The sequence below is a fragment of the Syngnathus typhle genome, linkage group LG2 (assembly GCF_033458585.1).
Source record: "Syngnathus typhle isolate RoL2023-S1 ecotype Sweden linkage group LG2, RoL_Styp_1.0, whole genome shotgun sequence".
Taxonomy (NCBI): Eukaryota; Metazoa; Chordata; class Actinopteri; order Syngnathiformes; family Syngnathidae; genus Syngnathus; species Syngnathus typhle.
This window is the reverse complement of record NC_083739.1, coordinates 936133-960015: the sequence shown is the minus strand read 5'-3', so window position 1 is coordinate 960015 and position 23883 is coordinate 936133. Positions and strand designations below refer to the sequence as shown.

Genomic DNA, 23883 nt, shown 5'->3' with positions numbered 1-23883 from the left:
GGAGACGACCTACCACGCCGGCAATGGACCACGCTGAACCGCCTACGGACTGGGGTCGGTCGCTTTGGGTCATCAATGAAGACGTGGGGCTTGGCGGACAGTGCGGCATGTGAGTGCGGTGACCCTGAGCAGACCGCCGACCATATAATCAACATCTGCCCCTTATGTGGACCACCCTTGGAAGCCAGCCTCTTCGACCTAGGACCAGAGATGCGGGCATGGCTACAGATCATTCCATCCGCTACATACATTTCTTATTTTCTCCAAACCCAAACTTTCAAGTACTTCCTGTAACACATCACTAACAAGCATGTCAACATTAGAGTGGAAAGATTTTATTGTTTGTGACTCATAAGTCACTATACATTTTTCTTTTTTGTATGGCTCAAGATTGTAAATGTCAAAGTAACAAAGTTGCATTGTTGTGTTTCATTGCATGGCATGCAAGCAAGCAACCCTGTGAAAAGCGCAGGCGCCCGCCCTGTGTAAACATAGCGCCCCCTCTGGACGCGTCTGGAAGACTGACTTAACGTAATACACACCAGTAACACACCAGCCGAGTGTTGGAATGTGCAAAACAGCCAAGGGGTGGGCAAACTTTTGTGCTCACTTTTATTTAGAGAAAAAAAAAAAAAAAAAAAGGATGAATGGGTCGGGTCATCAGACGAGGAAAGATTTAAAAATGTCATTAAAAAAATAAAACATGTAAAACCTGAATTATACAAATAAAATATATCTAGACAAATAAAATATAATTCGTTCCTATTTTAATATCTTTTTTTTATTAATACATTGTAATCTACAGCGAATTTAAACGCAACAACATTTTCCATGTTGAATTCGCCAATGGAGGAATTCACCTAATAACATTTTTTGCGTGACCTCAAAAGTAGTCATTAGTGTCAAGTAAGAATGCTGCTATCTGTTGGAAAGTCTTTCCTGTTTTGCTCTGCTGAGTGGCTGTTAAAAAGCACAATCAAATAATGTTTTAGATCATAACGCTGGTCTAAAGCATATTTTAAAATACAGATGCTTAATGAGTCCTGAAAAGTATTTTTGACACAAATTTTTAAAAAAAGGCAATTACTTTCGAGCACGTAAGGGTTACGCAATATTTTCGTTTTTATGTTTGAACTAGAAAAGCTTACGTGATACGAATTTAATCGTTACTTGTCATTTGTAGCTATGACATCACCGAAAAAAAAAGAGAACAAAGTAGGGAAGATTTGGAATGAGTGTAAAAAATCCATCTCGAAAAGTTGACTTGCATCTCTAATTAAAAAAATTTGGTAGTAAACATTTGTTGACCAGAAATGATCATTCTTTACAGCTCAAACTACTAATATGGGCAAATGCAAACATTTCGGGCGTATTCATTACTTGTAAAGTTCTTGGTAAATCTTTGCAATACTTTCTTAATAAATCAAATAACCAATTATTCGATTCCATCAAAAAATAAATCCAATTCAATCAAGGAGGGGGAGAAAGGGTAACTCGTTCTTACGAATTTTAAAATACTCTTTATCCAAAAAAAGCCCTGAGCCCAAATTTGTCAATGCGCAGTGCTTTAAACAACTATGCGAGCCTGAACACTTTCAGGTTTCCATTTTTCTTCTGAAGAAATGATCATGCTAATGACCAAAAGGCAATTCTGCCTCCATTGAGAAATCAGAAAGGTTCCATCTTCCTTTGGAAAGGTGATTGAAGATTGGACAAAAATAGGAGCTTCCGTCAGGCAGCAATGTGACATCATTATTGCACGTAGCGCCTCTTTGTGGCCTGTATTCATCATTGGTGGTCTTCAGATGAAAACTTCTTTCGCGACACTTTCTCTCAGCGTCTGTGGGAACAAACTTGTCCACCTCCACCTGGTCACACCTCAATGGTCTTGAAGTAGATCCGAGCGTAAATGGAGTCCAGCTGGCTATGCAAAGCATGGAAGGAAGGCCTCTTGGACGGCTCGGCCGCCCAGCAGTCCATCATGATGCGGTGGATGTTGTGAGGACATCTGCCGGGACACGCCAGGCGAGTCCCTGATGACAGCAGTTCCAACACCTGCTTGTTGCTTTTGCCTGAAAGGTCGTCACACAATTCACTGAGCTGGAAATGTAGCAAAACAAATGACAATATACGTACGCTACGTCGGCTTGAACTTCACTCAAGGTTTCAAACTCCATTTGACCTTACCTGAATTTGACGGTAACAAAAACGGAAGTTTAAGCCGCAGGAACCGAAGAGCATACCACTAGAGGGAGCTCACATAGCACTGAGACTCACTGCAACTGAAGGTAAATGACTGCTTTATGTCACCACCCTGGCGGAATTTCATGCATGGGTTCTTGAGACTTTTTGGGGTGTTCTACGTTGATGTATACATTTCACATTGACCCGTCAAGCTAGTGCCCAGGGTTCATTTCCAAACTTTCAGAGGGCGTTCTTCAGGGCTCATGTTGAGGCCCCCTAAAATATGACTTTGCGGCTACCTTCGTAGGGCATTTTCCCACGTGACATCATCTCGTAGAGCAGAACGCCAAAGGACCACACGTCGGACTTGACGGAGAACTTTTGGTGAATGGCGGCCTCTGGCGCCGTCCACCGCACGGGGATCTTGGTGGTCCGGCTTGCCGTGTACACGCTGTCCTGGAAAACGGGGCCAAATTGGATTGCTTTGACAAAGTACTTCCTTTTAGAAGTCGTCAACACACCTTGATAATACGAGCCAGTCCAAAGTCTGCCACCTTGCAGACCAGATCCTCTCCCACCAGGACGTTTCTGGCCGCCAAGTCTCTGTGGACGATGTTCCTGTCTTCCAGGTAGGCCATGCCCTCGGCCACCTGACTGCCCATGTAGATGAGGTGAGCCGAGGTCAGCACCTGGCCTTCTGCAGCTACGCACGTTGAAATGTAACTCTCAATGGAGATGTTTTTGCGGGAACATTTGGAATGGTCATTTTCTAAACTCACAGGCCAGGTAAGATTTGAGGCTTCCTTTGGTCATCAGCTCGGTCACGATATAGACGGGTTCTCCTCTGGAGCACATGGCCAGCAACTGGATCAGCTTGGGATGGTGGAGGCTCTTCAGCGCTTGCACCTCCTTCACAAACTCATCCTGTTTGGTGTCCTCTGAACATCAGCCAAAAGAAAAACGGCTCAACTCTCTTCAACTCTTCCAGACCAATGCGCAAAAGGTGAAAATCAAGTGGAAGGATACCTTGTTTGAGCATCTTAATGGCTACTCGCTTATTCTCGGTGGTCCACAGAGCCTCCCACACTTCTCCAAAGTGGCCTTCGCCCAACTTGCGGTGCATCTTGAACTCCTCCCGAGGCCGCTCCCAAGGCTCCATGTCGTAAAGCTCCCGCTGCAGAGCACAAGCATGTGAGTACGCGCCGCACGGCGCCGGGGTGTGTACGTGCGTCATCCGTCTTTCACGCAGCAGGTTCCTCGCCGGTTCTTCTCTGACATGCTCGAGTGTCCTCAGCGCCGAGGACCACCAAGAGGACAAAGCGGTCGTTTGATGAAGAAGACAAGCCAGGCGACTTTCTTGTGATCGTCTTTTATTATGGACGTGCCACAAACATGATCCACAGTGAAAGCCTTTGACATTTGACAAGTCAACACAATGTAGTAAAAATAAAAAAAAAAGGGAAAACGTGACAAAAGACTGAAATGATAACTCCTGAATGAGATTTGTCCATTCCACAAAGAAACAACAATGTCACAAGCATGGCCTCCTTGTTAACATTTACTAGGAAACTTCATTGAAATGCGAGCATTCTAATACCGTACAATTATTGTCGCTACAATATTATGTTTTGATATCACTTATTATACCACCATTGCTATTATCAGTTCTGTGTACACTGAAATGAAACTAAATAATCCTAGTAAGAGAATCAAGTTTGAAATTGTCAGAAAAGAGTATATCATTTGAAAAATTGGAATATACAAGAGTAAAATTGCATTAAAATTGAGTGAAAAATTTTTTGTAATTGAAATTCTTAAGGGAAACAGTTGGACTATTTTGAGTATTATATTTCATGTTTTGGATTTATGAACAATTCTAAAATTCGAAGAATCTATGAGAACTCTAAAAGGTGGCTACACAAAAAAGCCATTGTACAAGAGTATAGTTGTAATTTCTTTCGATATTTTAGAGATTGTGTCATCAAAAAGAAGTTGAAATGCAAAGGAATAAGTTGTACTTTTTTTTTAAAGAAATAAATCATAACTATGTGAGAATAATGTCTTTTTTTTTTTCTTAAAGAAGACCTTCCCTAAATCCCTGAAGGAAAAGAAGTTGCATTCTTTGACAACAAAAACTGGAACTGGGCTGGAAGCGCTGACCAAAACATATTGATGCATATAGACCAGTGCTTCTCAATTATTTTCTGTTACGCCCCCCCCTAGCAAGAAGAAAACTTTTCGCGCCCCCCCCCCTCCCCACCGTGACTATCCTAACTTGTCTTTTAAGTCGTAAAATGTTGCACTGTCGCAAACGTCACAGAAGTAACAATGAGAGCGCTACTGCCCCCTGCTGGGAAGATGCGCAATTACACTTTATTCTAGTACTGCAAAACAAAAAGCCTATTCCTAGTCACACGCGCCCCCCCAGGTATAGCACGGCGCCCCCCAAGCGGGGCGCGCCCTACTATTTGAGAAGCACTGGGCTGTGTGAAGCTTTACCTGCTGAGCACAAGGTTCCGTCAGCAGCACGCCCAAACTGCGAGGGTTCTTCTGGTAGTACGAGACCAGCTCGCCCAGCGTCGCGAAGGAGACCTTGTCTGACACGAAATAAGCGCCGATGGAGGAACGCTGCACACGAAAGTGGATCACCTTCCCGTCGCTTCGAGCTGGAAGTTTAACGGGCACAAAAGATGGCCACATCAGAGGTTTTGTGTTCAAGCATCAACCACAGAGAGAGAGAAGCTAGAACTCCTATTTTGCACCCAAAAACGTTTTTTGCATATTAATATAGTGGTTGCACCAATCTGAAAAGGATAAATTGTGAAAAAAATGGGGGGTCTTTTAAACTGGCATAATTTGAGAGTAAAGAAAATTGTAAAATTACAAAAAAAAAAGATTCTATTGACTATTCTTGACAAAGTGCTTATTTTTGCAAGAAAAAAAAATATATATATAAATGGTTAAAAAAAACCTCAACCTAAAACAAAAAGAAATGTGAAAAAAAAAATACAAGCATTAAAAAGTAGTTTAAGAAAAAAGATATCTGAATTTTAGTAGTATCATGTGGAATACAGTATTTGTGAAACTAAATCTTTATTTTCATAACAAGGTAATAAGTTAAAACTGAGAAAAAAGTCAATGTTACTATTATGCAGTAGTTAATAAACAACATTTTTTTGACATGAAAACGTTGCCCATAAAACAAACAAAAAAGTAATAATACCTGAATAAAACCACTGAGAAAAAAAAGGTGTAATATTTCAACCCAAATGTTTAGGATCAATTTGGAACTCTTCAAAAGAAAACTCTTGTTTTTCTTGACTGTTCAGCCCATTCCAAGACAATAACCACACAAGAAAAACGCAGAACATGGTCAAAAAGTAAATCTATGACAAGACTATACCTCAAAAGTAAAAAGACATACGCACCCGAGATGGTGTACTCATCACTGTGACTCTCACTGATGCGTACCAGGAAGCAGCCATCTTTGTTTTGGGGGGCCAGCAGCAGCTTCTCGGCTTTGGTCCGGTTGATGTTGCCGTAGTACCACCTGCGCACACGGCCATTTCAGTCAACATCTCATTTCTTAAGGCCCCACCCTTAAGGAGCTAATATGTTGAGTCAGGAGGTTGCAGATGAACAAATGAGCTATCGTAGCCGCCGCAGATATAAACAGAAGAAGAATGTAAACACTAAACTGGTTGGCGCAGGTGAGACAGACGGTTGACTTGGATGTGATCGGTGTGGGCGTGTGGCTCAGGTTTCGCTGAAACTAACAAGAAATGACTGATTCAATTAAAAATGTCATTCGGATGTATTCTTAGTCCTTGCCAATCACATATTTTGGATTATTTCTTACTCAAAGCCGCACAAACAACAACCTTTGGATGAAGTTCCAAAGTGGAACGCAAGTTGGCCAAAATGCACCGTCACGCACAAGAGCTTCGTTCAAAAGGTGCTTTCCGTTTTGTTTTTTTGTCTGACGTGGATTCCAAAAGAAGCAGCAGTGCGGATCTTGTGCAACACTTGAAGGTGACCATGGGAGAGACGATTCATATTTTCATTTTTTTATCCTTTGCATTTTCTTTTTTCATAATAAAAGAGGCAAAGCAGTATCTTGAAATGAGAAAGAGGGGAATATGAAATATGAGCAATTCGGCGGCCTATGAAGAAAATGTACTAATGGGTCCGTTTTGTTTGAGGGTTAAACCGGTTCTGCTCGACACGCAAAATAAGAACAAGGTCAGCGTCAACAAAGCAGCAGAAGCAGCAGTATTTTAAATGTCACATTAACTTTGATTGTGGAAATGACAAATAACATGCCAGAAAGGTCAAATACATCAAGTACATATATTATAATACTCTACAGAGATCGGCGCAAGAGAATACAAAATCGATCAATTTACTGAGCGATCAACGACATCATAGATTGGAGCCACAAAAGAATACATGACAACAAACAGAATCTTATTCAATGCAGGGATGTTCTAAACAAGTTTCTTAGCATATACAGTCGGGCTATTTTCAATTTTTTTTCCCCCTAAATGAATTTTTGGGGTGGGGAATTTGTATATTAATAGTTCAGCAGCGCCTTTGGTGAATTAAGGTTGAATTGTTACTATCTTTCCTCAATGCGTTTCAATTTTTTTCTTTTTTTTAACTTCATGACCAATCAGCTCCAAAATCCTGATGGTGTCAAATAAAGCCAGTCTGTAGAAAATGAAGGGAGAAAGAAAGAAAGAAAAAAAAAACGACTGGCCCTTTAAGGAGCATTAACGCGAATCCTAAATGATTGAAATGATATTGTCAGTAGTTTCGAATAAACAAAACATTTGACTCAAACACATGAGAAAATGTCATCTATCTTTTCCATCATTCTTCTTTCTGCGTGCGTGCGTGCGTGCGTGAGGTGGAGCAGGTCGAAAACAGGATGCCAAGCGACCGACCGACCGACCTGAGGTCGAAAGCAGGATGCCAAGCGACCGACCTGAGGTCAGCCCCCAATTCGCGGCCCTAGGCTTGAGGTGAGGCGGGCGCACGGTGTTCACCGACCTGAAATCAGAGCGCTCGCTCGCACTCACTTGTGTTTGGCGAACTCGTCCTGGAGGACGGCCACATAGTTGGCAGGGATGAGTCCAGACTCCAGCGAGCCGGTGACTTTTTTGGCCAGTACGTAGTGACCCCGCTGCTCCAGCACAGAAAGCTTCTCGCCCTCGCGGACCGTCAGCTCGTCATCGCTGCGGGCTTCGAAGTCGAAGAGCGCCGCGTACAGTTGGACCGCCCTCTTCTTGGGCGACGGCACGCGGATGTCGCCCGACACCGTCCTGATCTCGGCTCCGTGCGCGGCCGGGTTGGCGATCACCTGGCTCGGGTAGCGGAAGTCGGGCCAGATGTAGTCCCAAAGGCGCTTCAAACAGGGCATGCAGGAGCGGCAGCAGCCCTCCATGACCTCCGGATCTCACGAGCGTCCTTCAAGCGTCCAACGCGAGCCCCCGCAGCCCAGCAGAAGCCAAGCAGCACAGAAGCAGCCGCCCCGCGCGCCCTGCTGCGGCCGGCCGGGATGAAGCATTGTTCCGGACCAGCGGCAGCGCGCTCCAGATGAGCCGGACCGACCGGTTTTTCTCCCGAGCCGCTGCCGTGGGAATGCGGAAGCGAGCGCTCGAGGACATCCGAGGTGGCGGCCGAGGACATCCGAGGTGACAGCTTCGGGCTCGGCCTCAGTTTTGGACCGACCGACAGTCGTGTGGATCAAGATGGCGTGCGTTCACGCGAGTCCTTTCAAGTCTTTGGGTCACGCGTGCGTGACACCTGACAGGTGCGTGCGCGGGCACATGGGCGCGCACCCTACAAACAATGAGCAACGATCACGATGACGTCACACATTCTCCCCACTGGCAAAAAGTCGGATTGAACGAATTCTTGCATGATTATTCTCTCAACATTCAAGTCAAATAGGTGATATTTTCTCTCGGTCTTTACGTATGGTGCTGAAAGCCCGTTAAAAAGCGTTCATCTCAACCTAATTCGATTGCTTTTGTTGGAAAAGACAAAAGAACTGAGCTGGTTAGGACACTTTTTATTACCATTAGTATATTTAACTTTGTGTTGTACATTTCAGGAGGTCCGAAGAAAAAACAAAACGTTCCAAGTGACAGCACATTGAAAATAAAGTCACCGTTAGATTGTTGACGTGATATGTTCTCTTTGACAAAACACAACATAAAGTCTCATTTACATATATGAACACATTAGGTCCACTGCTGTATGAAACCGAGAAAGACGATAAATAGAAAATGGTATCAAAGAGGGCAGCAAATGAGTCTGTACAAAACTTTGTGTTGTTTTTGTTTCCTGAGATTGACGTGTGTCGTCTGCACCCTTCTCGATCGCTAAATATACGAATAGACCTCCAAAGTGGGTCTCAATGGCTTTTCATTCTCTCACACCCATCCATCGGTGTGTGTGTGTGTGTGTGTGTGTGTGTGTGTGTGTGTATGAGCGTCTACACAACTGAGCCCCTCCAACCAAAAATAATAATAATGAAAGATGCTTCTTGTTTCATTTGTTCACCCACAACTGGCACCCAACTAGCTGTTAGCATCCAAAATGAATGAATGGGGTTAATAGCATTAATAGCACACACATGGGCAAATTCCTATGGCTTCATGCTAAAAGGCATTGACAATCCCTAATGTATACAGTGCACGGTTAGACGCTAGCAACCCGTTTGTATCCTTTCGTCAAGAACTGTCGAGAAATGCACCATTATTCTTCCCTCGGTGGCCCAAGCGGTTAGGTCTAACTGATGCATAGCTGGACGCTAGCCAGATGTTGAAGAGAACCAAAATCTGTATTTATTTATTTATCTGCAAAACTACATCGGTTGGGGCTCTCGTTGGATAAGCGGGTGTGCTCGTTGAGAAGCCGTTTGGCTAGCTAGCTAGCAAATGCAAACAGAGGGCATGTATCCTGTGGCTAAATACCAACAGCAGTTAGCATCACTTAGTCAGTAAAAAAACGATTGGCACAACCTCTGCAATTTATGGCTAGATGTTATGACCCCGTCAGATGCCTCTAAAATCCTCCATCCGCCAATCGACCGCTTAAAGACCTATTCTACTACCCACACGGATCTTCTCACCAATCGGCATTCACGCTAGTTTTTAGGGGATAGTATCCACATTTGAAACATCACGGTGACCCAGTGACGTCTCAAAACGTTGGCCTGCTCAAGCAATTTGATTTTTGCCTCCTTTTTTTAATTCCTCAAAACAACTTTGGACCGACCATGTCGTCATCCAAATTCTAAACTTCCTGATGCGGTGTACTCAGGTTGATGTGGCCATTTCATTTATAATCAGCATTTTGACAGACGTTTTTTTGTAACGTTAACAAACGACTCCTCAGACAGCTATGGCTAAATGCTAACTGCAGTTAGCATCACTTGGTTACGTAGTCACACGGTTCTGCGACTTTTGGCTAAATGTTAGCAAGCAGTTAGCGTGACCCTATCTTAATGCATGATTACACGACAGCAAACTCTTAGGATCTGTTAAGTCACACATGGCTAAATGCTATCTATTAGCATCCTTTCAGTGACCTCTGTCGAAACAATAACAAGCGGTTAGTATCCCTAACTCAGACTCGTGAGATGTAGTGAGCAGCTTAACATGAATCACATCAGGTTCAATGTTAAAGAGCTGTTTGCAAAGATCGGTAGGGTTCAGAAAATAGACAAACAAATAAATAGAGGTGAAGAAACACGAACGACTTCCAGCTGTTATTTCTATGTTGTTCTTCCCATTTTCATTGTTGGAGGGTGTTGTTGGGGGTTCGGAGAAAAATCAGTGAATACGAGGGAAGTTGAAGTTCTGTACATGTAAACATCACACTTGCGCTGAGTGAAACGAGGCCAAGCGAGCGATTCAGATCGTCATCATCATCCAGAACACAGCAGAAAGAAAGAAAGAAAGATACGTATCCATGACACGAACGTGTAACACAGTCAGTGATAAATAGCTGGCCAATGTATTTGTGTCCTCAGAGAGCTGGAGTCTATCCAAATCAACTTTGGGCAAGACGCTGAGTACACCCTGGAATGGTCGCCAATCGATCGATTGCAGGGCACAAAATGAGCATTTACACCTATGGGCAATTTAGAGTCTTTCACATGACTTTCTGGCCAGATGTATTGACTGACTAGCAGTATGATGTGTTACCAATGTCAACCCTGGGACTAGTTGACAGCCAATTGCAAGACACATGGAAAGAAACGATCATTTACGCTCACATTTAACACATGGACAATTTGGAGTGTTCAATTGGCAGAGCGAGCGTGCATGTTTTTGGAGGACCTAGCGAAAACCCATGCAGGGAGAAGAACATGCAGGCAGAAGGTCCGAAGCTGAGATTCAAACCCAGAACCCATCAACTTTGAGACAAAGGTGTTAACCACTAGGCTCACTATGTTGTCCCATTGCTCACTAGGTTTGTGAACCGTCTTTTCTATGATTAAGTTTGAGATGGACTTATTGAATGACATCAACTCAAATAGTAAGGAAGTTTTTTTTGTTTTTTTCCTTGGGATGGGGGCTGCAGCTGGGCAACAATTCAGAATGCAAACACTGTCGAACATTGTATACAAAAAATAGATTGTTTAAAAAAAGTTGATTTTGGAAATAAAAAACAATCTGGCATCAGGAGGTGGAGTTTACTCGTAAAAATTCGATTGGAAACAGCAATTTAGAATTTGGCAAAGATTGTCCTTTGCTGGTTATTTTATGTTTGCCTTAGTGGAAACCAATGTAAATGTGTATGTAAAATAGAATCAAAATCAAACGTCTTCTTTTGGCTTCACTAATTCAATGCCGTAGCAATTCTTTAATAAAACGATTCTTCCAATCAACCAATTTAACCCCAATTTAATCATTCCGATTATTATTAGAATGAAAGAACGGATCATAGCATATCCGTCCCCAGGCCATATTTTCCCGACACCTGGCTTGGAACCTTTCGAACCTGATTGTAGCGCAGTGTCGCACGGATCGTGTGACTTGATCGCATCCTTCCTCGTTCGCCCCTCTTTTTTTTGCATATTTGTGAAAAAAAAAAAAATCAAACCATAACAAAAACATTCTTCACAGTTCAAATCGGGAATGTTCCACAAAGCCAACAAGTCACGTTAACTCTCTTTGCTCTCGCAATTGTTAACTTAATTGTGTGATTATCAGCTGCATTGTGTAAAAGAAATATTTTTTTTAAAAAAATCACAAAAGCTAGTGCGACGCGCACACCACCTGCCCCCTTTCCACCACAAAATAAAAACATCACGGTCGGAAACAAGTCGCTCTTTGAAATCCTCTCATCGGTCCCTTCAGTTCACTTTTGTAATTGTTGTTTTCGCACATTAAACTCAAAAGTAAGCATAAAGTGTCAGCTTTGTGTCACAACTTTCATTTTCCGATTTGTTATCTTCGCTTCGTGCGACCTAGGGATGGATGACTCCTTGGTAAGCAACATCGATGTTGGATTCGATCAAAGGAGAATGTTTTTTCCACCTCCTCACGACTGAAATCCAGATGAAAAAAAGACGCAAACTAGTTAAGTGCAAAGGCAGCGTATTAATATCATAGCCCTGGGCTTGGGGCAACATCGTTTTGTCTTTTTAGCCAAAAGAACCAAAAAAAGCTCAATGTTAAACCCAAATTCGCCCGATAGCAAAATGGCCACCTCCATTGACGCTTATTTGTTCCCATAGCAAAATGGCCACCTTATTTGTTCCCACCAGTTAGCTTATGTGAGCATAAGCCCATCTTATCCATAGGAAGGCATTGTACTTTGAGAAGACAACGTTATGTTGCTTTGATGACTGGCTGTACAATGTGTCTACACGTTTCAAATTTGTTTTCAACGATACCTTTTGAAGCCAAGCTAACTTTAGCCCGATGCTGACGCGAGAGGACAATGAGAGTACCAAGGTTAGACTTAAAGATAGCTGTAAAAATGATCAAAACAAATTTGAAACGACTTTAAGTTCAACCAACTTTGGCCTCACAAGTTAAGGTTGCTCACTGACTGATCCGTATTAGTGAACTTTAAAGTAAGCTAACGTTCCCCTCGCGACAAAACAAGGCTGCTCACGGACCAAGCTCATTCAATCTTGTAAGACGGCAGACGTTAGTGACATCTAATCACGTAGCCAACTTGCTGTACAATGTAAAACCAACGGGTTAATGGCCGACTGTTTGAAAATCAAATCATACAACTTTAAGCTAAGCTAACGTTTCTCCTCGCGACAAACCGAGGCCGCTCGTCGGCTTATCCGGACAACGCCCGGCGGCCAATAACGTAGATGTAGCGACTTGTTGCCGATTCGTCCAAACAAAGACACGTAACACGAGAAAGCTTTTGGTGGTCTGTCATCGTCGCCATTTGTGAGGTCTGGCGGGTGTCCATGTCTGAAGCGCCCGCCGCCTCTCGTTCTAGCAGCAATATCCCAGCGGAGGAGGCCTGCAGGAGCTTTAGGTCCATCGAGAAGAGACGGACGGATGGACGGACGAGGATCCGAAGTGATGTGACGACCGTGTTAGCGTAAGAGGTAATAAAGGAGTAGTGGTTAGCATTTAGCGCACACAAACAGTGGACACGCGTGTCATCATCCTCCGCATCTTCAGCTGAGTATTTACAGCAGCGGGGCAGGAAGCGGATGATTGAGGTATTTCCTGCTCTGGTCAACGGGCGCCCGAGGTGCATATGAAGTAGCGGCAAGGTTAGTTAGCGGGATAAGTGCTTCTATGTACAAGCCCGTGTGCTCGAGCGGCTGCTGGAGCTTCGGCAAAGTCGCTCTTCATCGGAGGCTCGAGCTGATTGTGAGGCAGAACCTCTTGTTACAAATAGTCCACTTCAAACTTTTCTCCTGGACTGAAGATGGCCACTTCAGTTCTGCTGAAGGATGAGGTTCTCCAGCTCGTCGGCAGAGCGCAGCAGGAAGGCCGCCGACTCCCGGTATCCGGCGATCAGCTGGCGCACGGCCGCGATCTCCGGTTGACTGAGTTGGGCCGAAGCCCCGCCCCGCCCGCCCAGACAGTGGTTGGCGGCGGTGGCCACGTTGCCCGACGGGAGCGACTTCATGCTGAGGTCCGTGGGGCCTGACGAGGAGGACACAATCCATCCACTGAAAAAGGGCGGCCGGCGCGACAAAGTCGAAATACATCTTTCCTACAGCCTCACCGTTGCTCTGAGCGGCGGCGCCAGTCGTCAGGGAAACGGCGCCGCCCAGGTAGCCGCGGTAACCGTAGTTGAGCCCGGCGCCGTTGATGTAAACTTGCGGCTCTTGGTTGGAGAAGGCGGACGCGGCCAGCGAGTAGGCGGAGGGAACAAGTGACGCCGGCTCCCTCGTGGCGGCGCCGCTACCGCTGGACGCTTTGTCCAGCGAGATCGGCTCATCCTTCAAGCACAAGGCGAAGGAACGTTGCAATACTGCTCTACTTTTCACGTTATTACGTTATTATTTCCTCATTGTGTGTTTTCATTAAGTGGGAGCTCGAAAAGCTGGCGCAGTACAGCTAATCAAATGCTACGCTTTTATCGCGAGTGATAAAAAGGTCGGCGATTGACCTGATAGGCATCCAGGCGCATCCTCTTGGCGGCGTTGCGAGATTCGCTCTCGCAGGCGGCGGCCAGGATGTTCTCCGCCATGGCGGAGGTGAGGTGAGGCGGGGTGGGACGGGTCTGATCGGGGCAAAAAGAACCCGATGCATATTAGCGATGCGCGTCGTAAAAGATGAAGTCACTCGACTTCGACGATTGTGAAATATTTGCAATTGCGTGGTACCTCCATGCCATTCTTCTTCATGCGTCGGCAGGATTTGAGGTAGGTGCGAATGCGCTTGCGGGCGCGTTCTTGGAATTCTGGAAATTGTCTGCTGCAGGACTCAATGATGGCCTGAATCTTCTCTTTGGGCTGCTTGGAGATGGGAACCATCCGGTCCAAGTTCTCATCCACAAACAGACGCACAAACATCTGGAGGCAGACGGCGGCGGGCGGCGTTACTGGCTAGGAAAGTCGAGCGAGTGGCGCCCACTCACATTGAAGGCCTTCAAGCGCTCCGGGTCGACGCCCTCCGCGTCGTTGATCTTGTCGCTGTCGTCGTGTTCGTCGTGCTCGTCGTCGTCGTCGTCGGGGGCGCCGAGACGGCCGGCGCTCAGGTCCTCGGCGCCGGGCTCCGTTTTGATGCTGTCGTAGCCGCCGCCGGAAGTGTACACGGGAGACTGGGCGCACGCGCAAGGCAGATGGTGGGAAAATTGCTCGGGGGTCCGGGCCGCCGTCCGTCCACTCACCTTGCCGCCGTAGTCGCGCTCCAGGCGCAGATCGCTGCCGAGCGAGGCGTGCCCGCGCGGGATGTGCGAACGGGGCACCGGCAAGGCAGGGTGCGTCGCCAGCGGAGCTTTAGCGGCCAGCGGGTACTTCCTACGCAGTTCCTCCGACACAGCCGGATGCAGGGCGCCGAGCAGGGCCGCCGCCGCCGCCGACACGGTGACGGGCAGGTGAGAAGGGCCCAGCGGCGGCTTCTGAGGGGGCGGCTCGCTCAGGTTCGCAATCTGCTGGTCCTCGGAAGACGAGGACCAGGACGCGCTGAAGTCGAGCGGGGCGGGGCCACAGTTGCCGTTGACAACATCGGCTTCCCTGGCGGCGGCGGCGGCGGCCGAGGAGGACGACGGAGGCGTCAGGGTGGGAAGGCCGCTGCCGCTCTCGGACGATGAATCATCTGGAATGACAGAGAGTTACTTATCCAACCTTTATTCATTCAACATTGCTGGTATTCATTTCATATTCAAGATTTTGAATTGATGAATGTGCTTTCAATTGGTTTTGACCGCATGCTTACGTCGAAATATTCTGACTTCACACTTGAGCATGTTTCAATAAAGACATTCACAAAATGTTCAGCAGGTGGCGGCATGAAGTCACCAAGTCGAAACCAACGGACCAAGACATGCAGAAAACAGCATCAAGCTCCCTCCCTCCCTATCCTCCCTCCCTCCCTCCCTCCCTCCCTCCGCATCCCACACCCTTTTCCTCCTTCTATCATCATCCATCGTGCACTTTAATGGACATCAACATTTCATGATGGATGAATGGAATGTGGACCAATGGATGCTGGCAAGATATGGATCAAGGTTGACAGACAGGTGAAGAGTGGGCTGCTCAAGGATGTAGAGATAAATGATCAATACGTTACACTGGGAGAAAACAGCAGTAGATAACATAACATAACATCATCTCTTGTACTGTTGCTATTACTGCTTAAAAGTATGCTGTTTGGAGATTCTGAAGATTTGGCCGCAAGTGTATGGATGCTGCGGCGGCAGAACAGACGCCCCCCCCCCCGATGTACCATTTCGTAACCATCGTAACGAAGGGATGCAGGAGGACGAAAAGGAAAGACGTTGAGGAAGGACGGAAAGAAAGACTGCTGGGGGATCGGCAGAGGGCAAGGAGCTAGCAAGAGAAAGAGGTCAGGTGGGGGTAGGGGTCGCTTTAGAGGTGGAGGTGATGATGATTAGGATGGGGGAAGGGGGGAGAAATACACTGTATATATGTGGATATGAAGAGATGCATACAGTACAAATATTTAGATATGATTCGAGTGTATATAGCATATGTGACCAGGCGGGGGCGCCAGTGAAGGCACACACCAGAACGTGGCATTCTGTCAATCAACGGTTCATGACAGCAGGAATTCTGACACGGAACAGAGATTCTTTTTTGACAAATGATTCCTTTTTTATTTTTTTGACACCAACTTGATTGATATGGTTTCAATTATTCAAATCTGATTTCAGATTTCAATCCATCCATCCACATCAACATTATTCCAAACAAGTTTTCCTTTGATTTTTCCTGACAATAAGCACGTTTAAAAAAAAATAAATAAAGAAAATTGTTTTCGGTCACAAACTTGCATAAACTTCATGTTCTTACATCTTAATGGGAATGAAAGTATGTATCTTTTTTTAAAACAGTCACGTTAGATGAGCGTTTTGTAAGCTAGCTCCGCTGTTGGCAGCCATGTTGTTATTATGATCCACGTTTCTGGTTCTTCTTCTACACGCATGACACGTACGGCCATGTAAAAAATATCACCTGTATTTTCTTCCATTTCTTGTTTTAATGTCTAGTATCACTAAAAGTGTATCGAAAAGAGCATTTTGGGCAGTTTGGCTATTTGTGGCAGAACTTGGGAAATGGCTTAAGACAGAAAGAACAAAATTCCACTCATAACCTAAGCTAACGTCACTCGAACGCAATTCCTTCACACCAATTATTGAACTACTTTCCTACTCAGCCAGGACTTACAGATAGAGCACAACACACACACACCGATGAATTTTTTCATCAAACTATTGACTTCCATAGGGGGGTAAAGGCAAATCAGTCAAAAGCGAAACTCCAGTCGGCGAATATTCGCTATACAGCCGTCACATGCGATGTAACCAAATGGGTTTCGTCTGGAAAACCCCACTTTCTTACAAACGCACATTGTTATTTGCAACTGGAGTGACAGTGTGTGTTGTCTGTGTGAGTGTGAATAGGACGCCCTGTGTGATGGAGCGCTGTGCACATCACATGACCTCGCCCCTCAGAGCACGCTAGCGTGCATGTGTGTGTCACGCCGTCACACGGACGCTACCGTGACCTCCGTTCCGGCTGCGAGCGCCTCCGCACCGAGGAGAACGTTGAAGTTGGGATGACAAATGGCACACTCCGGAATATATCAGCTCCCCTCCCCCTTGCCCTGAAGGCCCTCCGTCCCATCACCACGCAAAACGGGGAATCCCGGCTCCCTCCTGGAGGGATGCGGGGGGAAGAGTCGGAATGAATGGATGAGGGTGGGAGAGAGCCAAAGAGAGAGAGATGGAGCAGTACGGCTGGCGAGGAGGGGAAAATAAAAGGGTGCATTGGGAAATGAGAGGAATAATAAAGGGATGAGGGAGAAGAGGATGGCCGCAGGGACAGGTGGAGTTGGAAAAATCACAGAAGAGATTTGTAGACGGATGCTCGGATGAGGGAGGGATGATGAGATGGCAAGGATGGAGAAGGTACGTTTGCTCGGATGAGGGAGGGATGATGAGATGGGAAGGATGGAGAACGTACGTTTGCTCGGATGAGGGAGGGATGATAAGACGGGAAGGATGGAGAACGTACGTTTGCTCGGATGAGGGAGGGATGATGAGATGGGAAGGATGGAGAACGTACGTTTGCTCGGATGACGGAGGGATGATAAGATGGGAAGGATGGAGAAGGTACCTTTGCTCGGAGGAGGGAGGGAGGGAGGGAGGGAGGGAGGGAGGGAGGGAGGGCGCTGGTATGGGTCATCCGCCCATGGTGCTTCATTTGCGGCTTCACCCCTCCTCCCCTCGGCCTCCCTCCAAGGGGGCGAGAGTGTTAACAGATGCTAATTCCTTCACTGCTTCCCCCTTCCCCTCATCTCAGCCTCTTCCTCACCACATCCCGAGAGACGAAGACGGGGAAGGTAGAGTGCCCCCCACCCCCACCCCTACCCCTCCCACCTCCTACACCAGGGCCGATTACAATGGATTATCCCGAGCTGCTGGCAAGGCAGGCCCTCGCTCGGTGGTTCCTTGGTGCCACACCCTAAAAGGCGCCGCTGTCCCTCCCCGACCGACTGCCTTGCCTAGCTGGCATCGTCATGGCAACTGAGCCCCCCCCACCCCCCTCTCCTCCCACACTCACGGTCAATAGGGCAAAAGTATGCCGTGAACAGATGCTGGCTCTCTTCCACAGGAGTCATATCAGACACAAGTCTCATTTCCGCGATATCATTTCATGTGCCTTTTTTGCTCATTCATCATATGTTACCATGACAACACAACACGACCTGCCTCATTACATGACAACATGACATTGTGACGGTATGGAAACGTACAAGATGCGTGTGAACTATTTCAAAATCAAAACCAAACGTTATTCATGACATGGGAGTCTACTTCGATAACACAATTCAAAGCCTTTGGAAGCTACAAAACATTGAGTGTCACTTTTGTGCCACTACTTTCATGCCCATGTGAAAGTCTAGCACGTGCTAGCTAGCACCAATTACCCGCATGAGTGGAGTTAGCTTCCTTTTGCTATTTTCGCTGATGCGCGCAGTTCCAAACGGCTATTTGCGCCGTTGTGGGGGTGAACACAGCCGACTTGTCTCGAGGTTTGCGTCTACTCAAAAATGGAGGTGCGCCGGTTTATACGCCTGAACACGTGTGTGCTCTCGACCAAAATCCAGCGCTTAGTTTCAAAATTCCTAAGCTGCTTGCACAGTGATGGTTGCCACTGGCCTCCTGACCTACTTTACATATAAAGCACAGTGAGTGTGTGTGTGTCTGTAAAATATCAGATAAGCTGATACCCCCTTTCACAATGAATGAAAACAGCACCTTCCCTTGCTTTTTGGAATACGATCCAACCCTGATGGCATTTTTCGACAATGTCCACGATGCCTTCAAGCACGTGGAAAGTTCAGAGCGTCAGACCCAGCCGGCGCTGAGATGGCAGCCACGCAAGGTGTGAGGACACGTTAACGCTTTGGAAAAGACTTGTCAGCACACACAAGATTGTGACAGCCAGCCACACCAGGACAACATGGCAGCGACATGGCAATAACACGCCATCCAAATTGCAATAGCATGTCATCAACATTGGGGGAAGAAAGCCAAAGGCGAGAGAGTCGCTCGGCTAACACATGCTGACTGAGTCAACTACTGACATTGCCTCACTTGTCTCGCATCATTCACGCCCACGTGTAGCCAGCCTCTGAATACACTCACATGCATTTTGTGCAATGTGTGTGTGTGTTTTGCATGTTTTGTGCAGCCTGCGGCTGGATCATCTGTGGCCTTGAGAGGTGAAAGAAAAAAAAAATGCTGCCTGCAAACAACACACACACACACACACACACACGTACAGACACACACACAGTGAGGAAGACAAAGACCCAGACTGTTGAGCTTGCTCCTCCTCGACCTCGCCTTACCATACATACCACTCCTACGCATGCACGCACACACACACACGCACTGGCTTATATAGGCGCACACACAAATCAGAACTCCACCCACGCATCTTTGGACTTTGAACACAAGTCATCCAACTAGCCTCAGGCCTGATCAATCAATCACAGAACCATCAACTCTCACAGTGCACAATACATTCATATGTTTTGGGGATATATTTGATATACTCTCATCGTTACTGTCAAAATAAAACATATGTCACGGGTCATTACGACGAGTTTGGTGGAGTTTTTACTGCTTCTTCCAACTCCTACCGCGCTGACTGTAACCTGACACTCTCTGGCTGCGTCTTGCCTCTTTTTTTTTATTGTCGGACTCGGTGGACTCGGTCAAAATCAGCACTGAGTCCGAGTCCGGCAAAAATGACCGAGTCCGACCGAGTCCCCGAGTCCGAACCGAGTCCACAGCCCTGTCTACAATAGAAAAAATGTTTTCTAACACATTAGCGGCATCATAGCACCCGACCGAGTACAGGGTCAAATCTGCTATAGCGCTTTCGCAAAAAAAAAAAAAAAAGTTGTCACTGAATAGGGTAAAAGCTTTATTACCGTTTTTTTCCATGTATAATGCGCCCCCATGTATAATACGCACCCTAAAAATGGCATGTTGATGCTGGAAAAAAGCCTGTACCCATGTATAATACGCACCCAAATTTTGACTCCTACTTAAGTCCGTGAACGTAAAATGATTTGAGAAAAAAGATCATCTTTGGGAACAAGCGGATGTTATTCTGCCGGTCAGTATCATTGCGCATGCGCTAGCAAACTCGATAGCAAAGAAATGTTTCGGATTTGTGTAGGGTACATTGTGACAGCAAACAAGCAGATGATCGAGCAAGCGTCTGATACGAGAGCGTTGTGTTCGTATGGAGCGTGTTTGACGTGAACAGCAGAGAAGAAAGCGCATCTGCAATGGCGGCCTCCGTATCATATCCGGATTAAAAAAAAATAATAATAATAAAGAATTTCTTTTTTTTTTTTGTACCCATGTATAATGCGCACCTCAGATTTTAGGACAATAAATTAGTTAAATTTTGCGCATTATACATGGAAAAAAACGGTAATTTATTAATTCTCGCTAGCATGTTGGCATTCTGTCCATTTTCAAAAGTAGTGGCCGAAACAGGATAAGATTGATATGGCTTCTCAATCTGCTTTAGCATTTCCACTACTCCGGTTTTGCATTTGTTAGCACATCCACTGAGCTTTTCATCAATCTTCCATCTTGGCTCAACTGACACCATTCAAATGCTCACACTACTAAAAGTGAGAAATATCATTTCAGACGTTTCTTCAGCTTCTCCAGGTTCTTTGTTGAAAAGGAGGACGTGGTCTCCCCCCCCCCCACGTCCCCCCCCCCCCCCAGCAGCGAGTACATTAGCACTTACAGATTGTGTGTGAGCGCATAGAGTCTCACTCGAATGGAAGAGAGGTTTCCTTGACGACAGTGACCAGGTTACAGAGTACATACATCCTGGTATAGAATAGCACATTAAACACCGTGGAGTCCCTACTGGACAAATAACTGCAGTGTACCGCTGTGGATCAATGTGCTAATCAGACTTTCAAAATAAAATGTCCACATAGCACGGCGGAATTGATAAGGCGCATGATCGATAACTCAGCGTGCCTGCCTGCCGTTCACTCCAACCGAGGTAACCATTCTTTTTTAGCCCTTGTGCTTTCCAGTAAATCAATGAAAACTATTCAACTGATGCGATGAAACTCATTTGAATACTTTCAAAGAGTTATGAACGTTTTAAAAGCGATATTTCCATCCTTTTATAAAAAAAAAAAAAAAAACGGTAACACAAAAGCGCAATTTTAAAATCCACACTGTGGAATAAAACACAAATATTAACGTGTTAACATCATGTTAATCGAAATCGAAGGTGAGAACAGACAGAACATGAAACATTTGAAAACATATTAAAAACCAGTGTCCAAATCTGGTATGGGTGCATTCTGGTTTTCAAATTCTTTGAACACGCACACAGACAATCATACATTTCTCTCTCTCCGTGCATTGATTAATAATAATAATAATTCATTAAATTTGTATAGCGCTTTTCAAGAACCCAAAGACGCTTAAAGATTCATTCATTCATTGTTACTGGTAAAAATAATAATAATAATCATTGTTGCTTCTCATCTCATCCCGCCCGCCACAAAGAGCCCAAGCATGTGCCTTCTCCTTTCTCCTTTTTGAATGGCTGCCCTCCTCTCCTCAGCCTCTCCACAAACCCAATGCTGTAGGGAGGTGGCAGGGGGAGGTCATTTGACAACGCTGTCCTACTTTCGCAGCGGGAACGCACCGATACACACATTGATTATAAAACATGAAGAAGAATGACGACGATAGGAAGTCAGCGTGAAGTCAGTGGAGTGGCATTCCAAGCAGCGAAGACCACAGGTGTTCCGGAGGTTTCCGGAGATGACAGATTTAGTACTAGATTGTGCTGGACGGAGGATTTCAGTTTTAAAATCTCATGTCCCGTGAACCTCGCGAGAAGAAATAAAAGGTGCGCAAAGGGGACGAAAGACAAAAATTACAAGTGCCTATTAAAAAGTTAATATTTTGAAGGAGCGCCTTGAGGTACGAGTCATGCGTTTTCGAGATCGGAACCTTTGTTTTCGACCATTTTTGCTTTAACAGCGCAGTATGGTGGCAGTGCAGTGATCCTAGCTCGACTCACTTAAGGGAGTTTGGAGGATTAGGCACATCCACCATGGGATAGAAATAAACGGAAATCATTCTGGGACATAACGTGCTGCTCAGGTACGTATATAAACAGGACAAGAGGTGACAGGTGGAAGAATCTTTTTTTTTTTTTTCCCCCCCCCAAGTGCTCTTTTTGCATAACTGGCAGGTGGGCGGCGATCTGCCCATCCTCCTTTAAGACCTTTTCCACTCAGCTTGGCAGCTCTTGTCACGAAAACACTTGAAACGACACGAAGCTCAATGTGTATATAAGGTGTGCGCTCCTAAAGAGTGTGTGTGTGTGTGTGTGTGTGTGTGTGTGCGTGTGTGTGTGTGTGTGTGAGTCATTATGCACCATAATAGAGCAAGCACCAAGTCAAATATTTCTGTCCTAAAAAAAAAAAAAAAAACACGGGTCAACATTTCGTCTGCTGCTTCAAAAGTAATTCAACATTCCGCAGTTGACGCTGTAGAGAACACACGCACGCACTTCATCAACTAAGTTGAATTTGTTAACGTGCGCTGGATCCGAGCAAACAAAGTGCAAGGAAGACATAATCGGAGCTTTCACTAATTGGTGCTAACGATGCGTGTGACCGAGAATATGAGTCGTCATTAATATTGAATAGTGGGTGACAAATGAGTTCATTCATAATTCACAGACATGGCTAAGCTCCTCCCACAAGACTGTGGTTCAAAGTTAGTTACCGTAATTTTCGGACTATAAGTCGCGGTTTTTTTTTCATAGTTCGGGTGGGGGGGGGGTCGACTTATACTCAGGAGCGACTTTTATACATATATATGTTGTTGTTTTTCACTTTTTGGGGCATTTTATGTCTGGTGCGACTTATACTCCGGTGCGACCTATAGTCCGGAAATGACGGTACTTAGTTTGGAATTTGCAAAATAATGCACCAAAAGGGTGAAGACTTTAGCCGTATGTGTGTTGCTGCTTCACAACCCATAAAAATAACAATGGCTACTTTCCTATCAGATGGGGGTGCTTTGAATTTTTCAATCCATCCGATTTACCTTCTTGAGCAAGTCAAAGCAATATTGAAAGCGGCATAAATGTTACCGTCGTCCTCCCTGTTGCCGGCGATGTTGGGACCGTGGCGCATGCTATCCGCTGGGCCGGCCAGGCTGAGCTGCGACGTGGCTCCGGCGTCGGCTGCCGGCCACGAGGGCTCGCTCATGTCCGCCTCGTCCTTGCTGCTCACTGACGCCTCATTCTAGGACACAAAACATGAAATGGTCGCAATAAGTGGGAAAGCTCCAATGTAGTTGGTCTTTGTGAAATTTCGCTATTTGATGGACGTTGACTTTTGGCTGATTGGTTGTGACTGCTTGTTGAGCTTTACCACGCATCAGAAATGGCCATCAATGTGACGTCCCACCAGACCAATCGCTGTAGCATTGGTGGTCTGCTTTGTGCATGTGCGTGTTCATCAAAAGCAGAGCAGCAGCCGGATGGACAGGCTAGGCAAATCAAGTTAGCTCAGGGACAAACGGAAAGATCTTTGTCTCCGAGTGCTCATCTAGACAACGCAACATCCCCACCAGGACAAGACAATATATACGTAGCTACCTTGATAATGATCAATGTCGTTGCGATGTACTGTCAACATATATGCGACAGGATTGACACAAATAGATGAAATATCGCTGTTGATACAATCCACTTACATTGAAACTCATGAGGAAATCACAAAAATGAAGGATGGAAGATGGAGCGACATTGTAGCATAAATGATATCAATACATCGCGACTTTATACGTGTGTAATATTTTTGTATCAACGCTCAAAGATACAATAAATGTGGAGAATCCATCCAATTGTATTAATATTGATAGAGTAAGTCACCAAAATATAGCCCAGCATCAAGAATTGATGGACAAGCAATGATA

General features: G+C 45.7%; 2 protein-coding genes across 2 annotated transcripts; both read right to left on the bottom strand.

Moving 5' to 3' along the window:
• Window positions 1–319: 319 nt before the first annotated feature.
• Window positions 320–7908, bottom strand: srms (src-related kinase lacking C-terminal regulatory tyrosine and N-terminal myristylation sites). Its single transcript, XM_061300345.1, has 8 exons — window positions 7266–7908; window positions 5613–5734; window positions 4684–4850; window positions 3211–3358; window positions 2964–3122; window positions 2706–2887; window positions 2484–2640; window positions 320–2072 (listed from the first exon to the last, which is right to left on the bottom strand). The coding sequence occupies exons 1-8, from the start codon at window positions 7628–7630 to the stop codon at window positions 1873–1875; spliced, it is 1500 nt and encodes a 499-aa protein (XP_061156329.1). The 5' UTR covers window positions 7631–7908; the 3' UTR covers window positions 320–1872.
• Window positions 7909–8252: 344 nt separating this feature from the next.
• LOC133149268 (nucleolar protein 4-like) lies at window positions 8253–23673 on the bottom strand. Its single transcript, XM_061271853.1, has 9 exons — window positions 23662–23673; window positions 23564–23593; window positions 23054–23207; window positions 14524–14951; window positions 14272–14454; window positions 14018–14206; window positions 13801–13914; window positions 13414–13630; window positions 8253–13331 (listed from the first exon to the last, which is right to left on the bottom strand). Exons 1-9 carry the CDS (start codon window positions 23671–23673, stop codon window positions 13120–13122), a joined length of 1539 nt encoding a protein of 512 aa, XP_061127837.1. The 3' UTR covers window positions 8253–13119.
• Between the last annotated feature and the right edge of the window lie 210 nt (window positions 23674–23883).